Source organism: Equus asinus, chromosome 13 (genome assembly GCF_041296235.1).
Source record: "Equus asinus isolate D_3611 breed Donkey chromosome 13, EquAss-T2T_v2, whole genome shotgun sequence".
NCBI classification, from domain to species: Eukaryota; Metazoa; Chordata; class Mammalia; order Perissodactyla; family Equidae; genus Equus; species Equus asinus.
The window spans coordinates 37962354-37978938 of NC_091802.1; the positions used below are offsets into that span (position 1 = coordinate 37962354).

At 43.3% G+C, this 16585-nt stretch overlaps 1 protein-coding gene across 1 annotated transcript in view; it reads left to right on the forward strand.

Moving 5' to 3' along the window:
• Positions 1-16585, forward strand: part of SKAP1 (src kinase associated phosphoprotein 1) — a 256565-nt gene that overhangs the window by 226640 nt on the left and 13340 nt on the right. The window contains exons 10-11 of the mRNA XM_044744416.2: positions 17-67; positions 7921-8021. Coding sequence (XP_044600351.1) covers positions 17-67; positions 7921-8021 — 152 coding nt within the window. The remainder of the gene's footprint in view (positions 1-16; positions 68-7920; positions 8022-16585) is intronic.

Sequence of the window (16585 nt, forward strand, 5' to 3'; positions counted from 1 at the left end):
ATGTTTATCCCCTCAGATGATGAGCTTGAGCTAGAAGAGGATGCGAGTGGCACTGGACAGAAAGGAGGTATGAGAGCTACATAAATGTACAGGCACTGGGTAGGACATCCGGGCTTCTGGCTGGAGAAGGCACCTTTCTCCAGAACACGAGCATTACGGGACTCGCTAATTAAGAGCGTACTGGTGTGTGGACCTCCAAAGCCCCTCATGAGATGACTGGATAGGGAAGTCTTAACTTTAAAACAGCCACCCATTCACTTTAATTAATGTTCCCAGAACAGCCAAGGTTTATCCTAGAGAGGGTGGGAAGCCAAACCAGATATTTATTTTTTCCTATCAGTATTTCTTAAATCAGTACAGTGAAAATAGAATTGCCTCATCTCTAAGAGATCAGAGGATTGAGAATGGAAAGAATGGAAATGTCTCCTCTCTGAGAGGCCCGGAGATTGCAAGTTCAGAGGGGAATGGAAATGTGTCAGATCTGAAAAGTGAACGTGGGGTGAAGGATAGAATTGCTTGGTGATGCTGACTTCTGATGGCCTGGTTTGATTCCAGGCACATTTGGAAATGAATATGTAACAGGTTTGCTGAATACACAATTAGATCTTTACTCATCCCAGTCTGTTCACCATGCTTCAGGCTCTTAGCGAGCCCTTCCTTTCTAAGGTCAGACGCCCCTCTAAAGCCTCCTTAAGTGGACCAAGGACCTATTGCGTCGTTGTCAGTAAAGGAATGCACAGTGCAAGGGCCGCCCCAAGGACATTCATTCCATCAGCAGAGCCTGAATTCTGGCTGATTTAGATACTAGCTGATTTTTCCTTAGAGAGTCTATGAAAGTCTGAAGCCCAGGAGTTCTTTCTCACTTCGCCTCCCCACTCCCTCTCCATTTCTCTAGCCCTGCCTTTTCCCATTCTCCTCTCCCTTCCTTCCTTGTGCCTTTTCTTCTCTTCCTTATCCATTCAGCAAAGCCCCCTTTCCTTGGTTCATTCTCTGCGGGAAGTGAATATGTGACAGGTTTAGTGAAGGACCCAACTTCATAAACGCCCAAGTTCTCCCAAGGCGAGAAAAGACAGTGAAGAGTCATGCGCCAAAGCAGGAGAGAAAGAACTGAGGCAGGTATGGTGCAGGCGTGTTAGTGCAGTTCAAGTCAGTGCTCCATGGCAGTTAACCCACGTGATTAAGTCCATTCTGAAATCTATTTTTGCTGTGTTCTACTTGTACAGAATTACAACAGAAAATCTGTTTCCTGACCAACCCATGTCCCACGTAGGTCTTTTCTCAACCAACTTCCATCACCAGTGCAGGAAAGAAACACCTCACATGGACAGCTTGAGTGGAATAACTGGAAGCTTCCTGTGGCCGACTTTACATTAAACTCCATTCAGGAAGCAGCAGTCTTCTGGCAAAGCCTGAAATTCAGCTTGAGCCTCTTCCTTCACCTCCTTTCCTTCTTCGGCCTCTCTTTCTAAGATTCCATCTGGGGGGTGAAGGGAGATTTATTCCTTAACTGTTCCAGCAGCTATAATTCAAGTAGGTTTTTTTTAAAAAAAAAACTTTTTTCGTCATGCTTCCTGCCTCCAAAATAGGTGTTGTTAAAGTGTAGTGAGTTCTAAATATGTTTCTATGGTTTATACTTCCTACAAGTTATAATGATTGGTGACTTGGTGATTAGAAAACAGAGGAGGATTTTTTGCTCTCTCTGCAGAATCTGAGGCAGGAATTTTTATTATTTGTGTTTATTTCTTTCTTTACTGAATTTATGTAGTGCCTTTTCTCCAAAGGAGCTATAGAAACGGCGACAAATACGTAACATCCAAATGTCATCACTTAGCATTATAACAATAAAATACATATAGAGGTCCGAGGGAAGGGTGAGCAGCCCCAGTGAAAGCATATAAAAGCAGGGAGCTTACAACGATGGGAATTCTTATGTAATAGACAAACTACACAAGTTTGGTTCGCTTAGTTTTTCTCATGTTACATGCCTTTGGCCGGGACGGGGGGGACCGGTGGGTCGGATCTTTTCTCCTAACAGATACTGTAGCTACCAGGGTTACCTTGAAAATCCACATACTATTCCAGGGATCCTGTTCCCGGAATGCTGTGCTTTTCCCTGACGGAATTGCTAACATTTTTAAAGCCCAACTAGATCTTATCAGAAGAGGGGGAAAAGGGAATTCAGTTTATCCTTATTGGGTGTTAATGACCCTGTAAGATGTAATTTCTTTTATTTTATTCTGTTACCTAGAAAATCTATCACAGCCTTGTAGTATTGATTGTTCAATCTATAAAGAGCTCAGTTTACAGCATGACTGTTAGTAACAGGGTTATTTTAATGAGTGACTCTTCAACACCTCCAATTTTCACTAAATTCCAACCCATCAGCCTAACAGTCTAACACTAAGTGTCTTTAGTGATGAGAGCTTATCTCCCTTCCCTATCATGAAAAGGCAATGTCCAGGAAACCAAAAAATAAAACTCATTCTGTGCTGCTTATATGAAAACGACTGGCCATTTGCTTGGGTATGCCGTGTCAAATAAAAAGCAGAGCTCGAGGTACAGATCACCCTCAGACACGTTAAATCTTTGACCAAGATCTTGAAAGAGGTTGTTTTCACTCTGAAATTGTGGGCAGACTCGGCCAAAGAGGAGCCTCGTTCAGTAATGTCTGCAGGGCAGAAAAATGCTGGCTGATAAGCATTCCATCTGCGAGGCACTCTTTCCGCTTTGTGCCAGCCAACGGAGTGAACTATTACATGAAAGAAACAGAGAGAAGCCACAGAGGTATTCGCAGCTTTTGCTCTTTGAAACCTGTTTCCCAAGACCAAACATGAGTTGATCATCAGCCAGCTACAATTTTTGGTCCCATAAAAGGAGCAAAGGAGATGAAAACCAGGATCTGTGAGTGTTCCCACTTCAAGATCATAGTTATAACATTAAGGACCATTAGTGATTTCAGAATTCAACAATAAAGAGCCATGAAGGGGTCGGCCCCTTGGCCGAGTGGTTAAGTTCATGCACTCCAGCTTCAGTGGCCCGGGGTTTTGCTGGTTCAGATCCTGGGTGTGGACATGGCACTGCTCATCAGGCCATGCTGAGGCGGCATCCCACACAGCACAACCAGAAGGACCTACAACTAGAATATACAACCATGTACTTGGGGGCTTTGGGGAGAAGGGGAAAAAAAACCAGATTGGCAACAGATGTTAGCTCAGGTGCCAATTTAAAAAAAAAAAAAAGAGCTATGAAAACAGCCCAAGCAAATGGTATTGTTCAGTTGCTCTTCCTGTTCTGGTGTCATAGTCCATGAGCTTGGCAAATTTTTCATGCATTTCCTTCTTAATTAGTTAATAAGGTATCAGCCTGAGCCTGCTTTAATGGACTGGACATAGTGACCTTTTCTGGCCTGGCCTAGAAAACATTGCAGGTCCCTTCCAGTGGGCCACTGCTTTGGCCTTCTCTGTCCAAATCTCACTGACCCATGGTAGAGCAAAGACTAGCTTTATCTATCTTCCTGTTTTGTCTCTCTTTTCCATAATTTGTTAAGTAGTTGTACCTCATGCCAGGCCTCGTTGGCACAGTCCTTTTGCTCATCGAGAAAATGTAAACAACATGGTGACCTGCCTTTAGGCTCTTTTCTTTGGTCTCAGCTTGAATTCTGGAGCTATCCAATATCCCCCAAACAGAAGCCCAAGGTGACATATGAACTCCGGAAGGAACACAGTCAGGTTCCATTGTCCCTAAGGAGGAGAGGCAGGAAGGTGTCCTGGTTTTTACCTTACAGCTCTCTACATTATAGAGCCTCATTTTCAGATATTGACTGTCAACAGTAGCACCAACTTGGCCCCAGTTACAGAAGAAATGACCATCATTGGTTATAAAGAACTTGATGTGGAATGACAAACGCTTTGCAATAAATACCTAGAAAAGAGAGAATATATTTTTTTTTAATTTGGTCTGTAGCTATTCTTCATATGACATTTGGTTTGTTTGGAGCTTAGCTCTTCTTATGTGGGATGAAGAAAATAAGATGCTGCCCTTTTTTTTCCTCTAGAAAAGTCCTTCTCAGCTCTGCTAGTAATTTAAATGCGGTGATCTTACCCATTAGCTTCTCCATCATTGTAATTGTTGTTAATTGTTATAACTGTTTTAGTTATTAGTGGTGTCATTACTGCTCTAGGTCCTCTGTCTGCTTTATGCTGAATATATTAGTGCTTTGCTTTTGAATTATCAGGCTTTATTTAGTGCAGAGTTACGTTTTTTGGAGAGACATTGAGAAATGCTGGCATTAAGCTTTATTCTTTTGTTTTTCATTCCAAATGGACAGACTGGAAAAAAAAATAATTAGATGGAATAATGTCCTCAAAATGAGACTGAGGATGTTTTGAATTAATTAAATGCTCAGAATGCTGTACCGTTTCTGATCTCAGACTGCCGCCAGAGTAATGGAGACCTGGAGGAACCCCAGCCCAACCCACAGAGGCAGTCCTCTCTCTCGGGCTCTCAGTTCCTCTCCCTGATCGAAAGAAATCCTCCTCCTCATGCATTCACTTGTGTGTAGAATGAGCTGGGCAAGTGTAGGGAGAAGCTGGGCTGGCCCTGCAGACCTCCGGGCCTTCAGGCTCTTCCTGGAGCCAAATCAGGAATGAAGCCCTCCTCAGCCTTCCTTCTTCCCCACTTCAAGGTCTTTAAATAACACCCACTCTGGGGCTGGCCCGGTGGCGCAGCGGTTAAGTGCACGTGTTCCACTTTGGCGGCCCGGGGTTTGCTGGTTCAGATCCCAGGTGCAGACATGGCACCACTTGGCAAGCCAGGCTGTGGCAGGGATCCCACATATAAAGTAGAGGAAGATGGGCACGGATGTTAGCTCATGGCCAGTCTTCCTCAGCAAAAGGAGAAGGATTGGCCGCAGATGTCAGCTCAGGGCTAATCTTCCTCAAAAATAAATAAATAAATAAAAAACACCCACTCTTGGTCAGGTTTTCATTACACAACTAGAGCTCAGAGGAAGCTTTCCCTGACCCCCTCAGACTAGGTTAGATTCCCTATTATACACAGCACCCTCAACTTCTCTTTTGCAGACATATGGTAATCCTAAATACATAAATATTGGGTGACTATTTGTTTCACGGTGCCTCCCCACTGGATGGTAGCCCTGAGAGCAGGGGCCGTGTGTGGCCAATGCAGGATTCCCAGCATCTAGCAAAGTCCCTGGCACTTAGTAGGTGCTGTATGCATGTCTTTTGAATGCTGAGGAATGTGTGTAGTGAAGTGGTGTGCACACATACACGTAAGTGTAAATCACACGTGTTAAACAGGGAGTCGGCAATACGAGGCCAGTCTCATCCAGCTTGGGCATTACTCTTCACTGATTTCCTTAATGCCAGAATACTTCTGTCCAGACAGCAAGTCCAACCGTTTCCCCGCTTTCAGCCCTTCATTCTGCTCATTTTTCAGAGTTGCTCTTCATGGTTCCAGTTCTGACGATTCTGATTCTTGGGCTAGGCTAAAACTATCTCCTGGATTCCTGAGCGCCACAATATCTTCTTTTGGCCTTTAGCTGATGAAGAACCAAAGGCATTTTGTACCTTTATTTTTTCTTGGAAGGCTTCTGTTTTCCTCCTAGCTCCTTGCTTTCCCTGTGATCTATTTACTTTTACAAGAGGTCTTTTTCCAGGTGTTCTCCCCAGGTGTCTTCTATACCCAATATCAAATCACTTTATACATATATACCCAAAAGATATTCATAATCTTAGGAGCTAGTCCAACATCCAGGCATGTGGGGAGCAGTACCCCATGGTGACCATCTGCTAGGCCAGAAAAAGCCAAGACAACTTTGTTAGTCTTTTTACCATTCAGAAATATCAAGCTGGGGCCAGCCCCATGGCCGAGTGGTTAAGTTCGCGTGCTCTGGTTCGGTGGCCCAGGGTTTCACCAGTTCGGATCCTGGGTGAGGACATGGCACTGCTCATCAAGCCATGCTGAGGCGGCATCCCACATGCCACAGCTAGAAGGACCCACAACGAAAATACACAACTATGTACCAGGGGGGTTTTGGGGAGAAAAAGGAAAAATAAAATCTCTTAAAAAAAAAAAAAGAAATATCAAGCTATGTTTTAAAAATCTATTTTTATAAAATAATTTTCTCTATAATATATAAATCCATGAAGAATAGTGATGTCAATATGCATTTCATTCCTAAATTTAGTCAAAGTCTTGGGTTGATGAATCAACTCCATTAGGACTGAAAATACATAAATTTATAACCTGGGAAAACTACTTTCACTTTCCAGGGACAGATATTTCTCCATTATTTCACTCACTGATCTCCCAAAAAATATATGCCTTGTCTTTTCAATAGTTAGCATTTTTCTCCCTATATATTTTTCTTCAAGTCATGTTCTTAACTCTCTGCTGGAATGTTTCCAGTGTAGTTGTCTTGTTTGCTGCCCTCTGTTGTCAACTGCATATGCAAACAATTTTCTGTGTAAAGAAAACATGCTCCAGTTTCTACATGGGTGACGTTTTTACTTCTGTTTGCAATATCTGAGTCTTAACTAAACAGCTCTGTCCCCGCTCTTTTTCTGTGAACTCTAAGATTCCTACTGAAGTTCTTTTCCAGAGACGTGGAGATCTTGTTCTCCGTGCCTTTATTATTTGAATTGCTCATAGGTTAGGAACAAGTAGAAAAAAAGCAAATATAGCCAGGGCCTCTGTCCCCACACTGCCCACTTGCCCCCGATCTGTTCCCATCCTCAGAGACTAGCACCTTCACTCCTCATGGGAGGGTCAAGACAAATGAAAGGAAAGGCAGAAACTGGTAGACTAAGGTCCCCTCAACTCACTTGAATTTTAATTAGAACCCAGGACTCCTGACTCCCATCCATAGGAATTTCATCTTTGGTAGGTGCTTCGCTTACAGCTCTCATATGTAGCATCCTAAGGAACAGGGAGCATTGCCACATTACCCCTATCTATCCCTATGTCTAGTGGGCATTAGCTCCCCTGCCATTCAAACCCCCAGATCCTCTCCCACTTTGTACTCTAGTGTTTAACCTTTCCGGGTAGAAGAAGATCGATACAAATTCTTCATTGTTAAGAATCGATGGCTGTCCTGTGGCATCACTGCCATCTAGTCTTGCTGAGAAGCCTAGTAAATCTTTCCAGCTGCTTCTAAAGCTTAGTTTGTCGTCTTCAGTTGCTTTCATTTTTAATGCAGATCACTTTGGTTTCTGTTCCCCTGGGGGCTTGCAGATAAATCTTGGCAGACATGTTCAGGGTTTACAAATGAGATGCTGGAAAAGGGCCAGCCCACCCAGAATTTAGTTGTAATGGATGAGACACCCCCTTGGTTCCACTTAAAGACTGGGGTATTTGTTTCCGTATTTATTGGTGATTACCTCATATAGCACCTGGGTGGGAAGTGCCCAGGATGAAGTTTCTGTATAACAGAGGAGGCTAACGTGTGAGGCTGTGAGGTAGACACATGCTGGCTGACTCAGCCTCTCTTGTAAATAGACAGAAGTCGGAGACTTGTCCTCTTCCTTCAAATGCATAATGAAGAGAAGCACCCTGGATCAAGAAAGTCTGGCAGGAAATCTCTTTGTGCTGCTTACTTACAAACTAAGTGAAAAATTACCTGCCTCATTTTCTTTTATTAATAAATGAATATGTTTATCATATTATTGAATAGCATCCGACTAAGGGTGATCTGTAAATATTTAATGTTAGTTAATGATTTCCTTTTCCCACAGTCCTTTGCTCATGCTGAGTGTTTGGCTATGCCTCATCCCGACCCCCCTAAATCTTAGATTTCCTAGGGGCAGTATTACAACCCTTGCTTCCATTTGCAGCAAAACTGTGGGCTCCATGGAAAAAGACAGAATCCTTTTAACTTTGATTTCTCCTCTCTTTGATCAGTGGACTATGCCACTTATTACCAGGGCCTATGGGATTGCCACAGTGACCAGCCAGATGAACTGTCCTTCCAACGGGGTGACCTCATCCGCATTCTGAGCAAGGTAAAGATGCAGAAAGTGGGGCTTGGCTCAAGAGTGAATTTTTTTATTCTTGATGATGTAGTCATCGTAACCAGAAGTCATATACTTCTCTTGTGTGTATTACATGAATCCCTCACACCTAGAGTAAATCTGCATTGATTTATAATTGTTAGGGAAAAATTTAATTAAAAATTAAGAGTCAGGAACCAATTTTCAAATTAAAAAAAACAATAGAGTAGACATAATACTAAAGCCAAGCCAATCAAAACTGGATCCTTTTAGGGTCTTGTGCTTAAAAGGTCATCACTGTGTACATAATTTATTACCATATAATACTCTTGAAAACACTCTAGCTAGGTCAGCCGCCTTCTTATTTCATTTATAGATAAACAGGACTGTAATATAATTATGTATGGGGGGAGGAGTCAGAGCTGGTTAGCTCAATTGGTTTGAGCAAGTGCTGATAAGGCCAAGATAGCAAATCTAGCCCCACAAGGGCCAGCTAACTTTATTCTCTTCCTCAGTCACAAAGTTAACCCCTAGCCCCAGCTAACCATCTCACAGATAGTGTTGTTGATCATAAAAAGTTAGGAGAAAAAAAAAGGCTGGATTATTGCAGATCCATCACCAATGTGAAGAAGATTCAGAACTCGCGGGCTACTGTCTGAGAGATTGGCAGCATCACCTCTGTAAAGAAAGACTACACATATTCTGCATGGGTGCGCTAAGGAAATAGCTTCTATCCCTGAAAAAACCTCAAAGCTCTCTCTCCGAGGTCAGTCAATATCTACAAACACATTTTTGAAATAGGCACAATCTGCTCTTTAATTGATGATGATGATGTGGATTCCATAAAGGAAAATTGAAAATCTATTGTATTATTAATCCATCATTGGCCGTTTCTCTTTATTCCGTGAATGTTACCACCTTGGCCAAGGGTTTCTCTCTGAAATATAACATAAGCTCCTTAGGAAAAAGACAAGGGCTGACCCATGGTACCCTTTAGTTGTTCCAACGACCAACGACTCCGCTTTGAACAAGGACCAAATTCAGACCCAACCTTTTGCAAGAGAGTAGGAGTCCTGCCAGCCCCGCTGAGATCACAGTCTTCTAGTGATTTCTTCCAGAGACCTACTTCAGCGCCACCCTAATGCCATTCTGGTGCGGCTCCAATACACCAAGAATAAATTGTAAGCGAAGAAGGGAGTGGACATTGGCCTGATTGGTATTTCAAATGCCCGAAAGCAAGGTTTGCCGTGTAATAGAATTTGTGTACATTACCACGCTGGCATTACAGGGGTAATCGAGTTATCCACTCAGGTGTGACCAGGCCTCTGTTTGCCCAGAGCCTGCAGGTGAACAAATTAACTGTTTACATTGTCTGAGGTGCCTGCAGCAGGAGGAGGGGAGAACAGAGCCAGACTGTCTGCTGGCCTTCTCTCTCAGTCATGATTATTTTGTTTGTTTTGCATGTCTTTTGCCTTTGTTAATGGCTTCTCACTGGGGGTCCTTTCCTCCATTTAGAAGGGGCTGTGCGGTGGCTTGCCCTGCAGTACAGAGCTGTCTGTGCTTACTATGGCCGTTGTATTTCCAAGAGATACCAAAGAACATGGGGAGCCTCCCCACCGGTTTTTTTTTTTAACCGATCTCCCTTCCCCTCCTCCGTTACTAAAAACTGATATATCAGAGTTGAACTCACTAAGAATATTTTGCTGCCCTGGTTCTATGGGGCTTCTTTCTCCGTCTTCTGGAAGGTCCTGAGTCTATTTTCACCTCCTACCATTGTAGTAGCACATTTCTTCCTACAAAAGCTGCACCAGCCACCTCCCTTCTCCATGTTGCTAATCCCTGCATGTCAGAGGGGGAAATGAAAAGCTGGAATCTCCGCTGAAGTTTCCTCATAAAGCTGCGTTCCAGTTAACGCTGGCTTGGGGAGCATTTCGGATTGGATTTACCTTTATTATATCACCTAACTCCATAAGAGTCCTTGGACGGGAAAGAACCTTAAAAGGCCACCCAATCCATTCCGTTGCCTCTAAGAAGCACAAATGAACCAATTCAGACAGATAGGAAAGGAGAGTCCACTACCATTCTCAGCTGTCTGTCTACTCAGACCTTCAGTAACTCCTGATCTCTGGAATTTTCTCTCATATCCATCATAAATTCATTCTACTTTAGCCCCAGCTAGTGCCTTTGTTGGAGTCAGTTACACTCTGCAGCCTGCCTCTCAAACCTGGAGGAACAGAACTGACCCAAGTTGAGGTTAGTCCAGAAAAACGGTATCTAGAAATCTCCATCTTACTTTTCCCTCTGGCCGGGAGAACCTTTGTCAGGCAAGAAAAGCCCACTGTTTAGGAACCTGGAGAAGTCTGTTTCCCTGAGAAATGCAAGACAAGATGCAACTGGATGCAGCTCAGCCTCCCTGGACCAGTTTCCTGACCTGTAAAATGAGGGAGTTGTGTTGGATGACCTCTAAGGTTCCTTCCACCTCAAACAGTCCCTTTCCAAAGATGGGACGCTGCAAAACTGCTAAGGAAATTCCGCATAAAAATGTGTTTTAGCTTTAATTATTTACTCAGATTAAACAAACCAAAAAATTCCAATTATCAGCTCTTTTGTTTTTGACCCTCATAAATGCATCTGGTTTCCCCCTCTCTCTTTGTGTGATAAAAGAAATATTCTGGGGCCAGCCCAGTGGCACAGCGGTTAAGAGCGCAGGTTCCGCTTCGGCAGCCCGGAGTTGGCTGGGTGGGATCCTGGGTATGGACATGGCACCGCTTGGCAACCCATGCTGTGGTAGGCATCCCACATATAAAGTAGAGGAAGATGGGCATGGATGTGAGCTCAGGGCCAGTCCTCCTCAGCAAAAAGAGTAGGATTGGCGGCAGATGTTAGCTCAGGGCTAGTCTTCCTCAAAAAGAAAAAAAAAACTATTCTGAAGGTGAGGGGGCAGGTGGAGAACAGGAAGTGGCCCCTGGATGGGGGAGTAGGGCGGACGGGAGGAGAAGGAGGGGACAGCTTTATTCTTGGGCTCCTGCTATTTCTAAATAGTTACCCAAGGATGACCCAACCTTGAATCCTAGAATCCTAGGGCTGGGGGAGTCTGTGAGGGCCTAGACTCTTTGGAGAGGAATGATCCCAGAAAGAAAGCTATTTATCCTTTTTTAAAAAAAAAGTTTTTCCAGAGAGGATGATTGGCTGGGCAAGAAAGATGCACCCCATAGATAACTAAATGCCCATCACCTGTCCTCTTCTTAGGGCAGCAAGTTGTTAACAGATGGGTTACTTACGTGGCCCTGAGCAAAGTCACTTCATCTTGCTAATCCTCAGTTTCCTCATCTGTAAAAATTGGGATCCTTTCGATTCATAGGGTGTTGAGATGCTTACATTAGAGCATTTGAGTAAAGAAGTGCCTGGCATCTAGAAGATGGTAACTATTACTATAGTCCCTACTTTTCCACTAACAATAAAGTTAACCTTTTGGGTCAAGGTTGGGTATGTATTGAACATTCTAGGAGTTCAATAAATTCTTGGTGAATTGAGAGAGAAAAAAGGTAGCCTGTCCTGCCAAGAACTTTTCCTGAGATGCTCAAAAGCACAAAAGGTTCTCACCTGGAAATGAAAACCATCCAGCGAAGAGGAGGCCTACATGCAAATCCACCGTGCCTTTCCTGGCCTGAGAGATTTCGTCAGTGACAAAACTGATGGATTGTTCAAACTTCTCGTCAGAGGAGGGGCCAGAGCCATGTTTCCAGGCTCTGAAACGGTAACCAATGGCACTGTCAGCAGGACTCCTGCTGGCCTCCCCTAACACATACATTCCCATACACTCCCAGGCCCCCTGCAGCTTCACGCCCACTTAATTCACTGAGTTCCAGTTTGGGCCTCAAAATATATTAAAGGGAGATTTTAATAACGAAGCAGCTCTGTGCATCCAGCGGATGTTCCCGCGTTCCTTTTGGGCCCAGATATTTCTGAACAGCCTTTTCTAGTGCAGGGACCGAGCTCCACTTCCTCCTGGTGCAGGGCCGCAGCTCAGGCCACAGCGGGGTGTTTAGCGCCCTTCAGTGGCTCCAGATTGTGGTGCTTGTGCAGGTCCCCTCATACGTAACCGATGGCTCCTGAGAGCCTGCCTCTCGTAAATTACTTCCCACGATGCCTGCGACCGCCGCAGAATTCAAGTTTGAATAGAGCAGGAAAAAGGTGTTTGAAAGGCCTGTTCACTCAGCTGCATTTTAATTTCCTTTTCAATCTTGTCCCAATTAATTTCACAGAATTAATCTCACAGAAGCAAACTCGGCAGCATTGAGGCTGAGGTTTTACTGTGGCGGTCGCTCTGCCTGAACATGAAATAGGAGCTAATATAAAAATCCATCTGCTGTGTTTGAAATACACGCCGGCTGCTGCTCAGTCCTGTCTGACATTGCAAACATCAACAGCGGGGAAAAGTGATTTGGGGGTTAGTGGCCATCAGTACTTGGCAGGGGTTCAATAACAGGTGTACTCCAAAAATCCATTCAGCCTGGGCAGCAGGCATGACAGGGCAGGTGCTGAATCACCCTCCGTGCACCAGCACCGGGCCCTGGATTCGTTCCTTTTATCTCAGGATCCTGAGGCCCTTCTGTGCACCCACTGCTATGGGCATTTGTTATAAGTGGGAGAATGGGAAGTAAGAAGCCTCTTTTTGGATAAGACAAGTCCCAAGTCCCAGCTTTCAGAGAGGTGACTCTGTCTTCGTGGCTCCGAGGTCTCTCACTAGGGAACCTTCTCTCTAAACAATAAAGGTGCTTGTTGTACTCTGCGAGATAACTCAAATAAACGCCTTAAATAAACGCCACTTAAAAATTACGCCTCCTGTTCCGGAAGTAATTGATAGTGGTAACATGAGCTGACCAGCAGATAAGGGCAAATTAAAGAGAGAAAGAAGGAAAAACTCGTTCTTAATTGACTAGGAAGGAGAAGTGGTCCCTGAAGGAGGTCCTCCAAGTAAGGTAAACCGAGTCAGTAGGCTCCATCTCTTGGGCTTGTGTTGTGTGCCTCATGAGTTGGCCTTAGGCTCCCCGAAGTTTTGTCCAGCTACTTCTGCCCATGGAAATCAGCCTTGGAGCATTAAGTTGGGCCCACATAAGGTTTATACTCACATGGTGGCTTCGCTGGGGTGGAAGACATTCCTGTGGCCCAAACACACCATGCTTCGGTTGTCCTCTCTGCTGGTGCAGTCGATGTGGAAACAGGGAGCCTTACAGGCAAGGTCAAGTTTAACATCGAACACATGATGCTGTCAGGTGGCCATGGGCCTTATATAGACAAGAGAGACCGACTTTGTCACCCTGAGTGACATTTAGCTCCCAGCACCGGGATGTAGCTACTTAAACTCAGCCTAGATCCTGGCTGCAAACCCAGCTCTTAGTTATCTGAATGCAGTGGGCTGTTCCCAGCACACCTGGACCGTGTTAGCATAAGACCACGTCTGTTCCAGAGGGATTTTTAAAGCCCAGTGTTCCCCATCTACTCCCTCGAAGGACTACTTAAAGAGCGCAGACCTTTCCCCTCCCTTGACCCCATGCTCCCCAAAGAGATTTGTATGTTGTAAAAATTATCTGAAGGCAGCAATACTTCCTCTTTTAAGTGTGCTTAGTTGAATGTGACAACAACCCTCATAAAAACAGATAAGTTAATTCCTTCAATTGCTTTAAATGAAGGATTTTTTTTTTTTTTTAATTTCAAGGCTCTGAGGGAAAGGAGGTGTTTGGTGACATCTAGTGTCCATTTAGGACTTCCTCAGGCACCATACCCTCTGCTTGGCCCGGTGGGGGATGGGCCGGGTTATTTGAGAGGTAATTTGGGGGCAGTAAGTGGGGAGAATATAGGCCTGGGGCACAGGCTGCCCAAACAGTGTGATGAAACTGATCAATGCCTGTCAGAGAGCTGTTATTCACCTCTGACCTAACCCAAGGGGGCGGGTGAGGGGATACCACTGGAAAATATCTTTTCTTATTTATGATGATGCGAAAGAGAAGCAGAAGCTGTCCCCACCACCCCATCTCATGTTAACAAGCAGGTCAGCACTGTGCTGTGATGACGAAGATGATGATGATGATGGTGTTTTCTCCCATTAATAACCCCTATGGGAGGCTATAGAGTTAGGAGGCTAGGAATGGGATTTGGGGTCAGCTGGAAGGCAACGGTCATACACCGGTCAAATTCAGTAGAGGCCATTCCTTTCCCCCAGACAGGAACCAATCGTCTAGAACAAACCCTGGCAGCCTCATTCCTTCCAGGTAATTTTTATAAATGAGGGGACACCATTCCAAGAGAGGACAAAAAGGAGAGGGTGTTTGTGTGTGTGTGCATGCATATGCGTGCATGTAAACCTGCTAACAAGAGGCCCGACTGCATATCAGCCTTATCCTCCAAAGCCTGGCCATTTATTACAAAACCCATTTTTTAAAAAGAGAATAAAATTGGCATTTTCCACTTTAATCTCCTTACTCCTAAACTGTTGTCCCAGACAGGTCTGTTCACTTTCTGCACACACGCACACCCCTGTCAGTCAGGTGGAAAGTCCCAGATCAGATAATTAACTATGAGGCCCAGACAGAAATGTTTACCTAGAACTGTATAAGCCGTGGCAGGGTTAGGTTAATGCTCAGAATCACCCGATGCTTTACAAACTCCAGTGTAAAAAATTCCAGCCATTTATTTTGCAGTGAATTTATAACAAATGCTGTTAAAGGCTTCGTCTTTTGACAGAGGTAATAATAAATTCACTGTTAAAGACGGTAGTTTAATTCCTTATACCTCCAATACTGCACAGAATAAACCATATTCATCACTGAGTAATTTTTTACCACATAAATCTTTAAAACGAACCGGTGAAGGCTGTTGAGACTGAAATATTGTGAATTTATTAGATATGCCCATGTAGTATTGGATTCAGAGGTTTCCATTCGAATATATTACGGGGAAAATTTGTGTCTTTAACTGTGACATTCCCTCCATTTCCCACTGCCAGTATTACAACAAGCAGCTCCTCCAGAGTCAACTGCACGTTTATTAGACAGAGATTTAGTAATAAACTCCTCACTAATCTGCCAAAGAGGCTGCATGACATTTTGGTGAGATGCTTTATTTGAAAGGAGTCACAAAAGCTTTGTTTCTGTGTAATTATTTTCTCGAAAGGAACTCAGCCTCCCCCAACCTCTGTCTGCCAGTGTTTCTTGGTAGTGTATGCGTCCAGCTCTCCAACCAAACAAGCGAAATATTGAAGCAAATTATAACCTCATTGCAAACATACAGGGCAGTAACTTCTACGCAGTTCATAGGATTAGTTATCGGGGGCTTGGGGTAATTGGTTAGAACACAGAAAAGCTAGAATTGGCAGACATTGCCAGTCATGTGGTAATATTTAAGGTTAATAAAAGGATTGTATTGATTCTCGAACTAGAAATAATAGACAATGGTTTCAGAAAACTTGCTATTCAAAAACTTTCATCTTGACATATGACACAATAAAGATACAATTAAATCCTCTAGATTTTGTTCAAATCTAGATTTGAACAAAAATCCTTTTACTCTACCATATTAATTTTGAGTGAAAATCTGTGCCTCTTAGATGAGAATATTCTGAACCTCTCTAATGATTTGCTAGTGAAGTGACATTTAAACTAACCAATTGATTATGTCAAATTGTAATACCCTCTCCAGTTTCATTAAGGAAATATTAATATTGCTAGAATGAAAAATATTTTTTTCTTTTAAATGGAAAAATGTGCATCGTCTTTTTAGCAAAGAGCTTTGGCAGTTTCTCTGTTGCCACTAATATTCTGTATTTGGGAAGAGTCCAGATACTAAAAACTTTCAAGGAGCATTGTGAACTTTAAGATTTTTTTTAATAAAATAAAATAGGTTTCTAACTGCTAAACGAAGGAGAAAAATTTCCTGGCAGCGCGAGACGGCAGCCTATCAGAATAATTGTTAAAAGACAGAACCCGGCTAGAAAGATAAGCATAATACCAGCAATTAATATTCAGCATTTCACATTATAGTCAAGAGGATGTGTTTTTCTTTGTGATGTGGCTCATAAGCTAAGAGTGTTGGGAGCCAGACTCTGAGCTCTGTCTTCTTTTCGTGCATGAGGATTAAGGAGAAAAAAAACAGCGACAACAATCCCGCTCCATCTGTAAATGAACAAACATCTTGATTTTATAGCTATTTGCTTTGTAAAACTGAGGAATGAAACAAAAATTACTGGATGCCTAAGTAACACTTTAATTCTGAATTCATTTACGCTGTAGCTATGTAGTTGTCACAAACCATAATGCAGTATTTAATTAAAATAACAGAAGTGCATCTAGATATGTCCTGGGGTAGCTATCGCCAAATTATAGTCTATGCCATCCGTGTTTTATTTATGAAATGGTAGATTCTAAGGTGCAACTAGGCTGATACAAAAGCGTCAACATTTTAAACCTGCATTTTTATAAAGCCTTTTTTTTTTTCCTGCTGCATCTTTAAATTTTTTCCTCCTTCTATCGTTCAGAGGTTTTTTAGTGGGATTGTTTTGATGTCGATAAAGATCTCTC